Here is an 18,051-nt window from a genome sequence, read left to right as displayed (position 1 = left end):
ATTCCTCCGGAACCCCGGTCAAGTCGGCAGCATCCATCTTTAACACAGGAGACACAAAGACAGGCGAGGGAGCAGGACCAAGACAAGACACATAACAAGAAGGACTCCAAGACAAAATAGAAGTGTTCACCCAATCAATGTGAGGATTGTGTTCTGACAACCACGGATGCGCTAATACCAGAGGTGTGGTGGGGGAATCAAGGATGTACAACCTAATCTTCTCACAATGATTCCCTGACAGAAAAAGGCTTACGTGAGGAGTGGTGTGGGTGACAGTGGATAGCGGCAGTCCCGTCAGAGTCACGGCGGAGAGGGGAGGATGCAGAGGAATGGTGGGTACTCCCCAGTCCCGGGCTGTGGCTCTGTCCAGGAAGTTTCCTTCAGCTCCGGAGTCGATGAGCGCCCTCCCTGCGTGGGTCTGGGAGCCGTAGGTGAGACGGAATGGCAGCGTGGTACATGGTAGTGAAGAGGTGTCAGTGATGGCGCCCACCCAGACTCTCCGCTCTACGGATGGGCGCCGGCTTTTACCGGACAGAGTGCGGTAAATGATCTGCTATTGGCATCTGACCGAGGTTGTATCTCGTTATTGGTTCTGCTAGACCTTAGTGCTGCATTCGATACCATTGACCACAGCACACTCCTACATAGACTCGAAAATTATGTCGGCATTAAGGGAATATCTTTGAAATGGTTTAAATCTTATTTATCCGACCGTTTTCAATTTGTAGCAATAAACAATGAGGTGTCACGCAAATCGCAAGTCCAGTACGGTGTACCACAGGGCTCAGTCTCAGGGCCTCTGCTCTTCGCATTATACATGCTACCTCTAGGAGATATAATAAAGCGACACGGAGTTAGCTTTCACTGTTATGCTGATGATACTCAACTTTATATTTCCTCGAAGCCTCATGAAACACAGCAGTTCCATCGAATAATGGAATGCATAGTCGATATAAAAAACTGGATGAGTAACAACTTTTTATTACTGAACTCGGACAAAACGGAAGTGTTACTTATTGGACCGAAAACTGCTATAAGTAACAACCAAGAATACTGTTTAACTATTGACGGATGTTCCATAAAACCCTCGTCGTCAGCAAAGAATCTTGGCGTTCTATTCGATAGTAATCTGTCATTTGAGAGCCACGTCGCCAACACCTGTAAAATTGCGTTTTTCCATTTTAAGAATATATCTAAACTACGTCATATGCTGTCAATCTCAGATGCAGAGAAGTTAATTCATGCATTCATGACATCAAGACTAGATTACTGTAATGCACTGTTAGGTGGTTGCCCTGCAGGCTTATTACAAAAACTCCAATTGGTCCAAAACGCGGCAGCTCGAGTTCTTACACGTACAAAAAAGTATGAACATATTAGCCCGGTTCTGTCAACCTTGCACTGGTTACCTATAAAGCATCGCGTTAACTTTAAAATCTTGCTTATTACCTATAAAGCCTTACATGGTTTAGCTCCTCAGTACTTGAATGAACTCCTTTTGTATTACAGTCCTTCACGTGCATTACGCTCTCAGGCGTCCTGTCAGTTGGTAATACCTAGAATTTCAAAATCAAGTGCAGGTGGTAGATCCTTTTCCTATCTAGCGCCTAAACTTTGGAATAGTCTTCCCTGCACTGTCCGGGAGGCAGACACACTCTGTCAGTTTAAATCTAGACTAAAGACGCATCTTTTTAATCTTGCATACACTACTCTTCCATAATATAAATCTTCAGAGGGTTTAGGCTGCATTAGTTAGATCAACCGGAACCAAAAACACAACTGATGTACTTGTTGCATCAAAGAGTACAGAACAGTACTCTACTCTCAGCCAGTCTTGTCTCATTGTTCCAAGGTTACCACAGCGAGCAGGATGCAGTTCATGGCCTGACCTGATGGTAGAGCGGAGAATGGGAAGTGGGGACCTGACAAGAGCTGAGATGATAGAGCTGGATAAAGAAGGACGCGGTCTCTTGACATGTCTTCACCACAAAACTTCAAATGCTATTAGATTATTAATGATAATCTTAAACTATAATTTATTTTATTATTAAGTTTATTTATTTTATTTAGCCTTGTTGTGCAAGTTCTCTGGAGCTTGTGCAGAGGCAGCAGCTTTTGCCAGAGGGGAACTGGAATCCCCTGGTTGGGCCTGGGTTCTCCTGAGGTTTTTTTTCTCGATTAGAGTTTTGGGTTCCTCGCCACCGTTTGCATACTGTTTTTGCACTATCTGCCTGACCGGGGGGGCTGCTTTAGAATCTTAAAGTTTTACTTAATTAATATTGCATATAGGAATTTATTATCTGTTATATTTGACCTGTGCTTCTCTCTCCTTTATCCTAAATGTGTGCTCTCACTGAGCGTGTGTGTGTGTGCGTACTTGTCTGTGTACGTACGTGTGTGTGTGTGTGTGTGTGTGTGTGTGTGTGTGTGTGTGTGTGTGTCTGTGTGTGCGTGTTGTGTGTGTGGAGTGTTTTGTGTGTGGGTGTGTCTGTCTTCTGTGTTTTCAACCTTTTCTTGTTTTTGCAGGTAAAACTTTGATTGTTTTGCTTGTAGTCAATGTGTCTCATGTACAGCTGCTTTGTAACAATGAAAATTGTAAAAGCGCTATATAAATAAAGTTGAGTTGAGTTGAGAGTGCGACGAGGTGCCCCGCCTTCCCGCAGTAGAAGCAGAGACCGTCCACCAGGCGTTGTTGTTTTTGAGCCGGGGTTAAGCGCGAGCGGCCAATCTGCATAGGTTCGGCCTCAGGCAGTTGATGGGCGGCGTTGTTTTCCCGGCTGGGCTCTCGACTGATCTCCCGGCTATTTTCACGGCGGCGCCAGGCGGGCGGAGAAGTGGTGCGTCAACGACGAGCATTGATCCGGCTCTCGACTCTCAGGCAGAGATTGATAAGATCCTCCAGGTCCCGAGGTGGATCTAGTGCGGCAATCTCATCCGTGATACTATCACTGAGTCCATCGAGGAAGTGTGCGCGCAACGCCCCCGCATTCCAATCACACGCGGCCGCCAAGGTCTTAAATCGGATCGCGAAATCTGTGATGCTACCTCGGCCTTGAACCACCCGAGAGAGTTGAGCGGCCGCTTCATCGCCACGGACCGATCGGTCGAACAAGCTGGTCATCTCATCACGGAAATCCCGGAACGAGCGGCAACAGGGATCCTGGGCTTCCCAGACCGCGATTCCCCATTGGCGAGCCCGACCCGTCAGCAGCGTCAGCACATACGCGATGCGAGTCTGTTCTGTGGCATATCTGCGTGGCTGAAGGGCGAAGACCAGGGCACACTGCGACAAGAATGCCCGACAGGAGTTCAGATCCCCGTTGTAGAGAGGCGGGCTATTTGCGTGTGGCTCAGGTTCACTTGAAGCGCCGCGAGGCGGAGAATGTTGCAACTCTCCGGCGTGAGCCGATCCTTGGACGAGCTCCGCCATTTGATGTTGTAGCGCTGCCACCTGCCCCTGCAAGGCATCGACCTCCTGGGCAGCGGCGGACAGACGGGATGCCTGTTGCCCTAGCAGAACGCCCTGTTGCTGGAGAGCCGTCCGTAGCGGATCCGATCCCGCTGGGCCATGAAGTTGGTCTGACCGTTCTGTCATGACAAAAACACACGGGAGCTGCCAGGGACGAGAGGAATCGAGGTAACAGGCGAAGGTAAGAAGTAAGCTAGACAAGACTAGACTGTGATTAGGACAAGACTAGGAGAGACTATAACTTCGTTAGATGTGCCGCAGCAACGTCTGTGTCAGTCTGAACAGGCTAACACGAGCAACGGTCAGACAAAGGACAAGAGACAACGAGGGTATTTAATGGGAACATAACGAGAGAAGGATTATCAGGTGTGAGGCAATTAGGGGAATAGATACGCTAGATGGGCAAAGTGAATACAGGTGTGTGACGTGGAGTGGAAAAACACCAGTGCAGGAGACTTACAGACATAGGAGGTTAGGGATAATGACGCAGACACCGAGCACGCGGTCAGCCGTCAGCTGGCGACTACCACGTGCTCGACAGAAAACAAAACAAACCCCGTGCCAGATAAGAGACACAGTCTCTATTTTATGATGTTTGGGAGAAAGGATTATCCCAAATTGTGCATTTTGTGTATTCTGCGACGTGAGACGGCAAGCAGACAGTTGGTTATGCCATTCTGTCTGTTCCCTGACCTGGGCCCCAGTCAGTCAAGTTTTAAAACAGATTTTAAAACCTTTTGCAACTGTTTGCTAGTTGCCCTGACCTATGCCTGTTTTGTATGACTCTTTGTCTTAGCCTTGGATTTTACTTGTTTTTATTTATGTTTACTGTTTTACTGTTTGCTGGTGTTTTGACCCTGAATGTTTTGACCATGCTTTTTGTAATAAAGCCTGCACATGGATTCTTATCTCCATTGTAGCACCCCTATGTTACATTCAAAGTGACCTAAATAAATCTTTTCTGTGTATTTGTTTTTGTGGAACGAAAAGGAGAGTCACATAGTCCAGTTTGGTTAGTTTATTTTATGGAAAAGAAGCAATAATAGTGAGCTGGATCTGCCATGTCTCTTAATGTTCTGCCTTTCATCTCCTTTTGTGCCTCACTGAAAATATAAGACATGCACAGTTGGTTTCTATAAATTAACTTGACCAGTTTTATTCTTGATAAAGTATTGCACTTAATTTGTTAATATAGACTATTTATAGTATAGCCTATACTTGACTTTTATACCTGTGTGTATTTGAGAGTAAATGGCTTTTATATTAGTCTTGCATAGAGGGTTTGTATGGTCTACTCTAGATATGTATTTGTGAATGTATATTTTGAACAACAAAACAATGTAACTGAATGTGGTGTTTAATAAATGATTACAAATCTATCTAGTAGTTTGAAGCATTTTAAGATTGTTACTTTTAATTTTTAATATTTATTATTTTAAATGTTTGGTAATTTCAGCGCACTGAAATCATTATTGAGTCAATGTTATGTAAACAAACCAATTGGGTCGATTTCGTGTTGAATATATGTTGGTTTTCTAACGTCATTTCACCGAGCTGAAATTAACATTTATTTAATGTTAGGAAAGTGAACAAATTGCGTCGATTTCGCGTTGAATATGTGTTGATTCTCTAACGTATTTTAAAGTTATTTCAGAATGACAAGTGAGTGCAGCATGTAATTGAAACCAAGTGGTAATCTGTTGTGGCAATCTGTCTCTTTCTATCTCCACCCCTAACTTCAAATCGTGCTTTGACATTTGGGGCATGTGTGAATCAGGCGGCGGTGAACATAGTGAAGAGCAGTTCTGTTTGTCGCTCCCCTGCCATACATGAAAAATCGGGGGTTGAAGACGTTACACAGCAATGCAGTTTTAATTCACCGATCTTTTAGGAGGAATTGCCTATTGTCATCATGACCTCGGTTTGGAAGAGACTTCAGCGCGCTGGCAAAAGAGTGTCGAAGTTTCAGTTTGCTGCGTCCTTTCAAGAACTCACTGTAGAGTGCACGAAAAAATGGTAAGACATGCTATTTTGTTTAGAGAATAATAACTAGTTCGGAGAATTAGCATGCTAAATATCTGCACTTAACAGCATGATTATATTTTATAGTAAAACTTAAAGAGAAAGCACATCGGCCAGTATGACATTATGTGAAGTAGCCTACACTTTCTTACAAAGCCTGTTTAAAGTCACCGTGCAATCAAACAGGAAAATGTTTTACACAGTGTTGCAGTGATTATTATAAATTATTTATCCGTGCACTGTGCACACCATTATTTCTTAAAAATTCACTTGCACGTGTAATCTTTAATCAAATTCCCCTCTAAACAACAACTCTTCACCAAATGACGTCAGCAAGAAAAAAGAGGTAGGACTATACTGACTGTCCAATGGCCAGGCATTTTTAGCCCTCCACTGCAGGCCCAACTTATAACAAATCAAATAAAAAAGGGAATGGCAAAATAAAGCCCTGCCCTACATTTTTTCTAATTTCAGAAGCCGTTTCAATGAACCAGTTCAAAAGACCGGTTCACCAAATCTTTTACACCCTGACGTCACTCGCCATGACGTAACGCTTTAAGTAGCCCCACCCAGCAAAAAGTCGTCGAAAAGACACTGCCAGACGTCCAAACAACATCCAAATTTGGTTGAAAAGTGAAAGGTGAAAAGACGTCTATAAAAATTCTAAATTTGGTCTTTTTAAAATTATATAATGTTGTATTCAATATAATATATTATATAATGTCGTATTCAATATTATATATTATTACTCTCAAAATAAGACAACTGACAAAAAATACAAAATAACATTTATTGTCATTAAAAATCGATGAAATGGTTCCCTTACCTAACATTGATTCGATGTTGCTTTCAGCTCAGTGAAATTACTTGACAATTTAACATAATAAACATTAAAAATTAACATTAACAATATCAAAATACTTAAAACTAATACATAAATTAGACTGTAATAATGTATTAAACATCATGTTACATTGATTTATTATTTATACGAAATACATTCACAAATACATTAGGGGTGTAACAGTACTTGTATTCACACCGAACAGTCACGGGGAACATTCCAAATGATGTGATCATTATGCTTTATTACCTCCGAAGGGCAGAACGTGCCATTGTCAGTGGTTCTCAACTCTGTACCGCGAGATCCCTTTTCCTGCAGAATTTAGACCCAACTTTGATAAAACACACCTAAACAAGCTAATCAGCGTCTTTAGGAATAGACGTGTTCAACTTAATGCGCGGCTGCGCAAATCTATTGGCGTATGTCATTAAAGTACCGCGAGAGTAATTCAAGTGCCGACTGCTCCGTATGGATCTGAATCGCTCTCGCAGTACTTTATTGCGATACGCCACGCAATATGCGCAGCCCTGCTGCATTTGAACGCGTCTGTTCCTAAAGACACTGATTAGCTTGTACATGTGTGTTTTATCAGAGTTTCTCGGCAGGAAAATGGATCTCGCGGGCCAGAGTTGAGAACCCTGACAAAATGGCACGCTGCCCTTCGAGGGGAGTAAGGCATGATCACTTCCATTTGGAATTTTCCAAGTGACTTTTCGTGACGGTTCGGTACGAATACACATACCATTATACCCCTAAAATACATATTTAAAGCATGCAAACCTTCTATACAAGACTAATATAAAAGCCATTTACTCTCAAATACGCACAGATGTATAAAAGTCAAGTATAGGCTACTATAAATTTACAAATTAAATGAAATGTTTTATCAAGAATAAAACTGGTCATGTTATTTTGTACCAACTGTGTATGTTTAGTATATTCAGTGGGGCACACAAGGGGAATCACTATTGTTGCTTCTTTTCTATAAAATAAACTAACCAAACTGGAGTGTGACTCCTTTTCGTTCCACAAAAACAAACACACTTTGTGTGACTTTGAGGGACCAGCACCAATTCAAGTCCTGTCAGAGTTGGAGAAGAAATTAAAATCCCAAAACTTTATGTTAGATTCTTAAGATAAATTTTTATAACAGTGTTATAAGTGGAAGTGGTGCTGGTTCCTAGAGTCACTCTCAACTTATCTATCTTCCTGTTAAAGACAACCTGCATAACAATAATGCACACCTGAATAAAAGGCAAGTATGTGGGGAATACGTAGAAAATATTTTGTCTATTTTTAGTATATTTGTGCACCTCCAGTGAAGACTTTAAAAAGGTAAAACTATTGTGTTGTGAGAGAGAAAAATAGAAAATAGCAGCTCATAACAAAACCTTCAATTTACTGATACACATGTGTGACTTTACAACACAAACTCCACAAACTGACAGGTGCTCAGTTCCCTTTCTGTCGGTCTCTCGACGTTGTGTCGAACCGATAGAATGGGGTTTGTCTTGAGAACCTATCATCTTCTGAGTATTTAAAAAAGGCCAATGAAAATTGGCGAATGAAATTTGCATGCCGGACTCCTCCCCGGATGTCCGGGTATAAGAGGGAAGCCAGCGTGCTCATTCATTCACCTTTTGTTCTTCAGAGCCTACGCATCTGATGAGCTTCTCTACGATCTTTGGTGATCATTTTTCTGCTGGAATCTTCGACGTGGTATGGTCCTTCCTGCAGTGACTCTCCCCTGGGCGTCTTGGCAGTTCTGGAGGTGTTCGAGCAAATTTCCTTTCTAAAAGAGCGAATTTCTCCAGCGTGGCTTGTCCCGCTGTTCTCATGGGTGCAACACACTCATCGAGGAGGGGGACGGACACGATGCCTGCTTCCAGTACACTGGGGCAGACGTTGTGGATACGTCCTGCCCGCACTGCGGGCGGTGACGATTCAGACGTTGCGTCACAGGTGGCTGTGTTCCCACGGGACTTCAGCCACCACCTCGTTTGCTCCCCGTTCCGTGGCGGCAGGACTACGGCCCTGCCGTCCGCTATGGCAAGCAGCGAGGGTGATATGAGGATTACTGTGAGCGATAATCCGCCAGCCACTGGCTCACGGACCGTTCGCACCTCGTCTCGCTCGTCTGACCGTTCTCCAGGAGACGGTCCGCCGTCTTATTCCTCAATCACGTATTCGGACACGATGCGTGATGATGGGATGTCTCTTGCAGCATTGGGGCGTGACGTACTGCCATCCGACTCCGACGATTCCTCAGGCTCCCTCTCTCGGGGGGTCGAGCCCAGGAAGAAGCGGACGTCGAAATGTCAGCCATGCTTTCCCGGGCCGCCGTGAGTGTTGGGTTGCAGTGCCCGCACTGCCTCTCCTGGCGCTCGCGGCTGGCTACATGGCGCCTCGGGTTTGAGCGCGGCTCCAAGCCGCGCCCACCCCCAGTGCCGTGTTTACCGGAAGTGCATGAGGAACTTAGTAAGACCTGGAAACGCCCCCTTTCCGGCACGTTTCACGTCAAACAAAGTTCTGTCACCCTCTCTTCAAACGAGGTTGAGACAGTTAGAGGATACATTGATGTCCCCCAGGTGGAGTATGCCGCCGCGGTGCACTCGTGCCCGTAGGTGGCGGCCACCTGGAGGGGATTGACCTAGACTCCCGACCAAAGCATGTGGGGTCTCGGCATCTCTGGTGTCGAGAGCTTACATTGCGGCGGACCAAGCTGCCTCCTCTCTCCACGCTATGGCTCCTGCCAGGCCAGGGCATTGAGAGAGCTCCACGAGGGTAAGACCGACCCAGCGCTTATGCAGGAACTCCGCGCCGCCACCGACCTCGCTCGACGGGCGACCAAGGTGACCACGCGGGCCCTGGGTCGGACGATGTCCACACTTGTGGTCCATGAGAAACTCCTCTGGCCGAACCTTGCGCAGATGAGTAACGCCGAGAAGGTCCGCTTTCTCGATGCACCCGTCTCGCAAGGGGGGGCTGGTTGGTGGTACTGTCGAGCCGCAGTTCTCGACAGTAAAGAAGCAGTCCTCCTGGCCGCGACTCGGCCGCCTCGGCCGTCGAGTCCCGTGCACCGTCTGCTTCCCAGCAGCCCTGGTCCTCTTCGACGCCCTCCAGCTCTGGCGCACCCCACTCAGGCGGCCCCCCCTGGAGGAGACAGCGAAGAGGAGACCATTGCCCCATCAGCAGCCGTGGCGAAGCGGCCCTCATGGGAAGACCTCAGGGGGATCGAGGCTACCATTAGGCCCGACCCCAGCCACATCGCTGGGAAATCGGATAGGGACGGATCCTGCCCCGTCTCTCCATCTGCGCCCACTTACTCTCAAAAAAGAGAGTTTCCTCTCTCTCTGCATGACGGTGAACGGCAAACTCGACGTTGCGTCACGGTGAAGCGCAATGTCGAGTATAAACACCAGCCTTCAGCACTCTCAGCAGACGTTGAGCTGCGCAGTCGCCAGGCAGGAAAAGCAGCAGAGCCGATCTCCTCCCCGGGGGACCTCCCCCAGCAAGGAATCCGTACTGCTAGCCATCGAACCACCCCCCGGGGGGATGATGAAAAAGATCGAACCTTCAGTCCCCCTGTTACATTTATGGGAGCCAGGGCTTCCCAGACTGTCAGGCTGGCTAGGGAAGACGATCCGTCTCGGCTACGCGATCCAGTCGCCTCACGCCCGCCAAGTTTCAGGGCATCCGATATACCTCAGTCAGAGGCTAGGATGTTCTTGTACTTCGGGCCGAGGTCGCCACCCTTCTGGCGAAGGGAGTGATCTAGCCCGTCTCACCAGCCGAGATGTTCAACGGGTTTTACAGCCTGTACTTCATTGTCCCCAAGAAAGGCGGGGGGCTGCGCCCTATCATGGGTCTGTGTGTTCTGAACAGGCACCTACACAATAGCTGCCTTTCAGGATAATCACGCAGAAGTGCATCCTGACGTCCATCAGACTTCAGCCGTTCCTACGGTTCGCGTTCGAGGGACGGGCATATCAGTACAGGGTCCTCCCCTTCGGTCTGTCCTTGTCTCTATGGGTCTTTACTAAGGTCGTGGAAGCCGCCCTCCTTCCCCTCAGGGAAGGAGGTGTGCGGGTACTAAACTATCTCGACGACTGGCTCATCTTGGCACTCTCGAGATCTGTTGTGTACACACAGGGACCTGGTGCTCCGGCACCTAGATCGGTTGGGGCTACAGGTCAACTGAGAAAAGAGCAAGCTCTCCCCGGTGCAGAAGCTTTCACGCAGTCAGCGGTCCCCCTTGGAGAGCGTGGCACACCGGCAGCAGGCGTATGGTCATCACGCTTTTCTGCCGACACACCCTAACCCCCTTGTCTCCCATGACCTGCTTGCAGACAGGGGTCCCCTTAGGGATGCCTCCCTGCAGGGTTGGGGTGCCGTGTGCAAAGGGCACGCAAGGTTGGGGTGCCGTGTGCAATGGGCACACAGTGTCGGGGCGGTGGACGGGCCCCCACCTGCGTTGGCATTTCAACTGCCTAGAGTTGTTGGATGTGCTACCTGCACTGAAGGGGCTGCGACCTCTCGTGCCGGACAAGCACGTGCTGGTCCGGTTAGACAGCACAACTGCCGTAGTGTATATCAACCGCCAGGGTGGCATTCGTTCACAGCAGCTAACACGACTTGCCCGACGCCTCCTCCTGTGGAGTCAGCAGGTGATCAGCTCCCTGCGAGCCACACATATCCCAGGCGACCTGAACCAGACAGCCGATGTGCTCTCTCATCAGTTGACTTCTCGCGGAGAGTGGCGACTCCACCCCCGCGCAGTCCAGCTCATTTGGGTACAGTTCGGGCAGGCTCAGGTAGACCTGTTCGCATCCCTGGACACCACCCATTGCCCGCTAGGGTACTCCCCGTTCGAGGCCCCCCTCGGCACGGATGCTCTAGCGCACAGCTGGCCGTGGGACAAGCGGAAGTATGCCTTTCCCCCAGTGAGCCTCATTGCACAGATCCGGTGCAAGGTCAGGGAAGAGGAGCATCAAGTGCTACTAGTTGCGCCGTACTGGCCGAACCGGACTTGGTTCTTGGTGCTAATGCTCTTGACGACAGCTCCCCCCTGGCCAATTCCCCTGATGAAGGACCTGCTTTCCCAGGGAAAGGGCACGTTATGGCATCCCAGGCCAGACCTCTGGAACCTCCATGTCTGGCCCCTGGACAGGACGAGGAGATCCTGAGTGGCCTACCCCCTGCAGCGGTTAAGACCATCACTCAGGCTAGGGCGCTGGCCCCTAGGCGGCTATACGCCTATAAGTGGTGCCTCTTCTCATCCTGGTGCTCTTCTCGAAGAGAAGACCCGCGGAGTTGCTCGATCGGGAACGTGCTGTCCTTCCAGAGACTCGAGAGTAATCTCTCCCCTTCCACACTGAACGTGTATGTAGCCACCATTACCGCTCATCACGACCCAGTTGTTGGTAAATCTCTAGGACAGCACAACCTGAGGTTTTTCTGTTTCGGTGATCAGCAGAAAGGGAGGGCTGTCTCAAACAGAGATTGGTGCACTGGATCATGGACGCCGTCACTGCGGCGCACCGATCCCAAGATCGCCCATGTCCACTGGCAGTGAGATCTCACTCCACCCGGAGTATAGCCTCCTTGTGGGCACTGGCTCAGCCTCTCTGGCATACATCTACAGAGCTGCGGGTTGGGCTTCGCCCAACACCTTCACGAGGATCTAAAGCCTCCGCATAGAACCGGTATCAGCCTGCGTCCTGCATGGCAACATGTAGGACCGGCAGCCGGTAGGGAATACGCCTGCGAAAGAACCTTCCCCCCTTTTCTATAGGTGGGTCAGCATGCTATTTTAGCCTCCCTTCTTACCCCACTGGGCGAAGAACAGGCACTCCATCCATCACTAAGCAAGCACCTTCTGTGGCGGGCTGGGCAGAGCAGCCTTGCCCCTTAGGCCGGGTATCTCCGGAGTTATTCGCAACATAGCTCTAACCGGACCTAGTGCTACCAGACGTTGCAACCCCCCAGTAGGGCGGTTCCGTCTGATGTATCCTCATGCTGGTTCCCACCTTGGTAACCCATGACCCCCCTAGGTGGACCTCCACCTCGCGGTTTACTTCTTCAGCAGCACTTTCTTCCCATGAGTTCTCCCCCATCGGTGAGACCATGTTGGTATCTCCACTAACTCCTTCCTGTGGTAGGAAGTGGTCTCTGTAACGCATCCCCCACTTGAAAAAGTAGCGCTTACCCAGTGGCCTTACGGTTCCGGGCGGCTTCTCGCTGTTAGAAAAACAAGGCCGCCGCCTGTGAGGCCGAAGGCAGGGCTCTTCCCACCTTTCAAGAAAGCTCTGGGACCCCCTACCTACCCACTGGTAGGTTAAAATTTTGCGGTAGCGCTCACGGCTGACACGCCCAGGCCAATCACCCTCGCTTCGCTAGAGATTGCGACAGGGCACAGTGTTATGGCGTTTTCCATAGGAACCCCATCTGTTGGTTCGACACAATGTCGAGAGACCGACAGAAAGGGAACGTCTCGGTTATGGATGTAACCTCAGTTCCCTGATGGAGGGAACGAGACATTGTGTCTTCCTTGCCACAACACGTACTGTCCACTGAAGCAGTTGTGAGAGGTCTCAGGCTCCTCAGAACAAAGGTGAATGAATGAAGCACGCCGTCGCCCTTTTATACCCGGATTTCCAGGGGCGGAGTCCGGCATGCAAATTTCATTCGCCAATTTTCATTGGCCTTTTCTAAGTAGTCGGAAGCGATTGGTTCTCAGGGACGAACCCCATCTGTCGGTTTGACACAACGCCTCGTTCCCTCCATCAGGGAACTGAGGTTACATCCGTAACCGAGACGTTTGACTGTAAACGCTAGGAAAAAGTGGAGCAAGCTATAATTCCTTATTTCAAACCTGAGACGACACCCCACTCACACTGACTCATGTTTGTTGTTCCCCGTACCAGTTTCCTGTTAATACACACAATCACAACTAATAGCCCATTTACAGAAGGTCGTTTTAAAAAAAAAAGGAAAACTTATTATATTATACATTTTGGATGTTCATTTACAAAACAACACAGTTGTTAAGGGGACTAAAAATGGGTGTTTAAATGCAAGTTTTTGAAAACGATGCTGTTATTGTTTCTGTGTAACCACCGAAAACGTTACAGTGTGAAAACTATGATGTCATGCGCACGTGTAGGGTCTATAGGCATGCGCAGTTTAGCATACCATCTATCCATTTCGCCCTGTTGTTTGTTTGTATACATCTGTGCGCACGCTTCTCCTCACTATGAATGAGGAGAAATGTATGGTCTCTTTAGTGAGGGAAGTCCTGCTCTTCAACCAATTGTCACTACCCTAAAGCAGGACTTGACAATAAAGGCGGGGTGTCTGATTTCTCTTAGCCGTTGTTAATGTTCAAATCACCAAAACAGACACACCCCTACCCCCATCTTTCGCTTTCGTCAGTGCTCGTCTCGACTAATGTCCGTCCTGTGCAATGTACACCTAACTGCTGATTGGCTACAAGGTTGTTTTGGTACTCGGCCCGACTTAGTCTAAACAAGTGTAATTTGGAAATCGGACAACCCGCATTTAAGCATTGTCATGTCATTAATTTTTTTCTAAGTTCTGTGTATTTCATTTTTTACTATACAATAGAGGTATATTTGTCCACATAAATTACTGTAGTATACTGTAGTGATATTTACTATAGTAAACTGCAGTAAAATTCCTAGATACTATAGTGTTTTTGAATATTACTATAGTATACTACAGTGTTTACTACAGTTTATCAATTTACTACAAGGGTACTACAATTTCCATTAGCAAATACTACAGTATTTTTTCATTTTAATAGGACTTTTATTTTGACGGGTCGTCGGGAAGACACTCGAGTTTTAGTGTGTGCTTGACGATAGCTGTACTCAAACAGTAAAAAGCTTGTAAAATAAACTCTCAGAGCAACTCTGGAGATGAAGTTCATGTGTTTATGTGTTTATACAGTGCAGACGCAGACAAATCCTCGACCATCACTCATGTTGTATGTTAATCTGTGCATCTCAGACACACAGAACAGCCAAATTACATATTTAAATAACAGGATTCCGCGTCCCCATCTAGTTAAAGGAGTCATATTGCACGGCTAAAATGAATATTATTGTTTGTTTTAGATGTAACGCAATGTGTATACACCATTTAAAGTTTAAAAAACTTTGTATTTTCCACATACCGTGCATGTTTGTATCTCCTCTTTGCCCCGCCTCTCTGAAACGCGCTGATTTTTTACAAAGCTCATCGTTCTGAAAAGCGAGGTGTGCTATGATTGGCCAGTTCACCAGTGCGTAGTGATTGGTCAAATACGGCAAGCATTTCACGGAAATGTAACGCCTCTTACCATATTCGGAACATCAGGTTCCAAAGCAATTGTACTGACAGGCGATACAATGAGATTTACAAGTATGCCCACCTTAACTACGTGTAGATTTGGGCGGTCTTAGTCAAATCATATTACGAAGTTACGTAGATTCGCCGGGGTGTGGTTACACGAGGCATTTCAGGCAAGTCTGGTTGAGCATTCGCTTTTAGATAGAATGCATCTTTTGTTCCCACACTTTCATTTGTGCAATTTTACGTGTCTAATACATGCATGGACAACTTATAACACACCAAAAACACAGAAAAACATGTACTTGCGCCATATGACCCCTTTAAATGGACTGGATTCTTGTTACACACAAACAAGCACAACCATGACAAACGCAATTCACAAACACGCAGCTCTGTCTAATGCCCCTATTCTTATTATTCTTAGCACAGACCGATTTTTTTGTTGCACTGTTATTATATATTTTTCCGGTCGGGCAAGTAAAATTCTCTCTCACTTGCCCATACAAAACATTAATTTGTCCCGGACAAGCGGTAATGTCGAGTCCTGCCTTAAGGGACCCTGGTAGTGTTTCTCTATCTAAAGTGATCATGATCATTCTCGCAGATAGTTCATAATATTATATTATTTAGTTATAAATTATAATAAATTCTGTTGTAGTTTTCAATCAATAATAATTTTTTATTACTTGACTATTTTAATTTAATTCAGTTATGCTATGCTTCTCCAGTCGTATGTATTTGTATGTATGTATTTTTAAATGGGTCACACATCAGATTACAGATGAACTGATTACATTTTTATCAGTACTGAGTATGGGTCTATTAAAGGGACAACAATACAGTGATTAGTTACACTAACTAAAGTTAGCTGAAGTTTTGTGATGCAGTGTTCAGTAGCGAACCCTCAGGGCCCTCTAGGCCCTCTGTGATGACCTAAACTATCATAAAAAATAATATTTAAACCTTTAAAATATTATTTTCAATAAAGTTGGATGATTTTCCCTATTAGATATGTATATTTGACTTCCTGGATCGATGCAGACTCTATCCACATGATATTACCAAGTCTCAAAAGAGTAATTCAAGATCATGGTGCAGTCGCAGTTCTGTGATGTCATACGTTGCCTGCGCATGCTGCAAGAAGTCTGAAATCTTCGTATCCAAAGTCCGTATCTTCCATTTCAATCGTCCGAAATCAATGGGATAAATTAATTTTGAATGACAGTGAAACTGACCAATCATATCATCCTTATAAACGGGCACGCTTAGTTTTTTGCTAACTTTCCATCATATTGATTTCCTGTAGCTCAGTGGTTAGAGCTTGGTCATGGGTACGATCCCAGGGATTGCACATACAGTGAGGGAAATATTTATTTGATCCCCTGCTGATTTTGTAAGTTTGCCTGCCTACAAAGAAATGAAGGGTCTGTCATTTTTATGGTAGGTTTATTTTAACTGATAGAGACAGAATATAAAAAACATCAGGAAAAAGGTATTATATAAAGGTTATAAATTGATTTGCATTTTAGTCAGTGAAATAAGTATTTGATCCCAAAACATAACTTTGTACTTGGTGGAGAAACCCTTGTTGGCAAGCACAGAGGTAAGACATTTCTGATAGTTGGTCACCAGGTTTGCACATGTGTCAGGATACAGTTTCTTGGCTGTCGCTCAGCAAATTGAAGTTTTAGCCTCCTTCACAGATTTTCTATACGACTAGGGTCTAGAGACTGGCTAGGACATTTAATGTGCTTCTCCTTAAGCCCCTCTTTGGTTGTCTTGGCAATATGTTTTGGGTCTTTGTCATGTTAAAGGCACATCCACGACCCATCATCAGTGATCTAGTTAAGGGGAGAAGGTTCTCATCCAAGATTTTATGGTACATGGGCCCGTCCCTCAGCCCCTCAATGCGGTGAAGTCATCCTGTACCGTAGCGGAGAAAAATCATAATGTTTCCAACACTGTGCCTCTCTGTACAGCTGGTGTTCTTGGGGTCATAGTCAGCATTTCTCCCCCACCAAAAAACAGGAGTCAATTTTGGTCTCACGGCACTTTCTCCAAAGCCCTTTCTCGATCATTTTGATTGTCAAACTGCAGATGAGCCAGACGGGTCTTCTTGGGCAGGAGGACCTTGCGGGTACTTCAGGATTTCAATCTATTGCGGCATAGCGTGTTACCAATGGTTTGCTTGCTAACTGTGGTCCCAACTGTCTTGAAATCATTAACAAGCTTCTTCCGTGAAGTTCTGGGCTGATCTTTAACCTTTCTCATCATCATCTTTACCCCATTGGGGAAATCTTGCAGGGAGCTCCAGACCAAGGGCAATTGATAGTTATTTTGTATTTCTTCTATTTCCAAATAATCGCACCAACAGTTGTCTCCTTCTCACCAAGCTTCTGTCTGTTGCCTATTCAAGGTTTGTGCAGGTCTCCAATCTGGTCCCTGACATCCTTTGAAACCTATTTGGTCTTGACCATTGTGGTGGAGAGGTTGAAATGGAAGATACAGATTCTGTTGGCAGGCATCTTTTATATACATAACAAGCTGATTTAGGAGTACTTTCTTAAAGTTACAGTACTAATCTGTGGTCCATATAGGCACATAACCAATCTGTATAGCCAGAATTATTTCTGGTTGATAGGGGATCAAATACTTATTTCACTGACTGAAATGCAAATCAATTTATAACCTTTATATATGTTTCCCTTTCTGTCGGTCTCTCGACGTTGTGTCGAACCGACAGAATGGGGTTTGTCTTGAGAACCTATCATCTTCTGTTTTTTTTTTAAAAGGCCAATGAAAATTGGCGAATGAAATTTGCATGCCAGGCTCCTCCCCGGATGTCCGGGTATAAGAGGGAAGCCGGCGTGCTCATTCATTCACCTTTTGTTCTTCAGAGCCTACGCATCTGGTGAGCTTCTCTACGATCTTGGTGATCATTCTTTCTGCTGGAATCTACGACGTGGACAGCGGACGGTCCCTTCCTGCAGTGACTCTCCCCTGGGCGTCTCGGCAGTTCCGGAGGTGTTCGAGCAAATTTCCTTTTCTAAAAGAGCAAGTTTCTCCAGCGTGGCTTGTCCCGCAGTTCTCATGGGTGCAACACACTCATCGAGGAGGGGGACGGACACAATACCTGCTTCCAGTATGCTGGGGCAGACGTTGTGAATACGTCCTGCCCGCACTGCGGGCGGTGACGATTCAGACGTTGCGTCACAGGTGGCTGTTCCCACGGGACTCAGCCACCACCTCGTTTGCTCCCCGTTCCGTGGCGGCAGGACTACGGCCCTGCCGTCCGCTATGGCAAGCAGCGAGGGTGATATGAGGATTACTGTGAGCGATAATCCGCCAGCCACGGCTCACG

General features: G+C 46.5%; 1 protein-coding gene across 1 annotated transcript in view; it reads left to right on the top strand.

The window, feature by feature from the left end:
* Positions 1–601: 601 nt before the first annotated feature.
* Positions 602–18,051, top strand: part of LOC130562857 (uncharacterized) — a 36,572-nt gene continuing 19,122 nt past the window's right edge. Inside the window, exon 1 of the mRNA XM_057348195.1 lies at positions 602–2,634. Within this exon, the coding sequence (XP_057204178.1) occupies positions 818–1,720 (903 nt within the window). The 5' untranslated portion in view covers positions 602–817 and the 3' untranslated portion in view covers positions 1,721–2,634. The remainder of the gene's footprint in view (positions 2,635–18,051) is intronic.

This window comes from Triplophysa rosa, linkage group LG1 (assembly GCF_024868665.1).
Source record: "Triplophysa rosa linkage group LG1, Trosa_1v2, whole genome shotgun sequence".
In the NCBI taxonomy this organism is placed as follows: domain Eukaryota; kingdom Metazoa; phylum Chordata; class Actinopteri; order Cypriniformes; family Nemacheilidae; genus Triplophysa; species Triplophysa rosa.
Note: the sequence above shows the minus strand (reverse complement) of the source record. Positions and strands in the feature narration are given on the sequence as shown.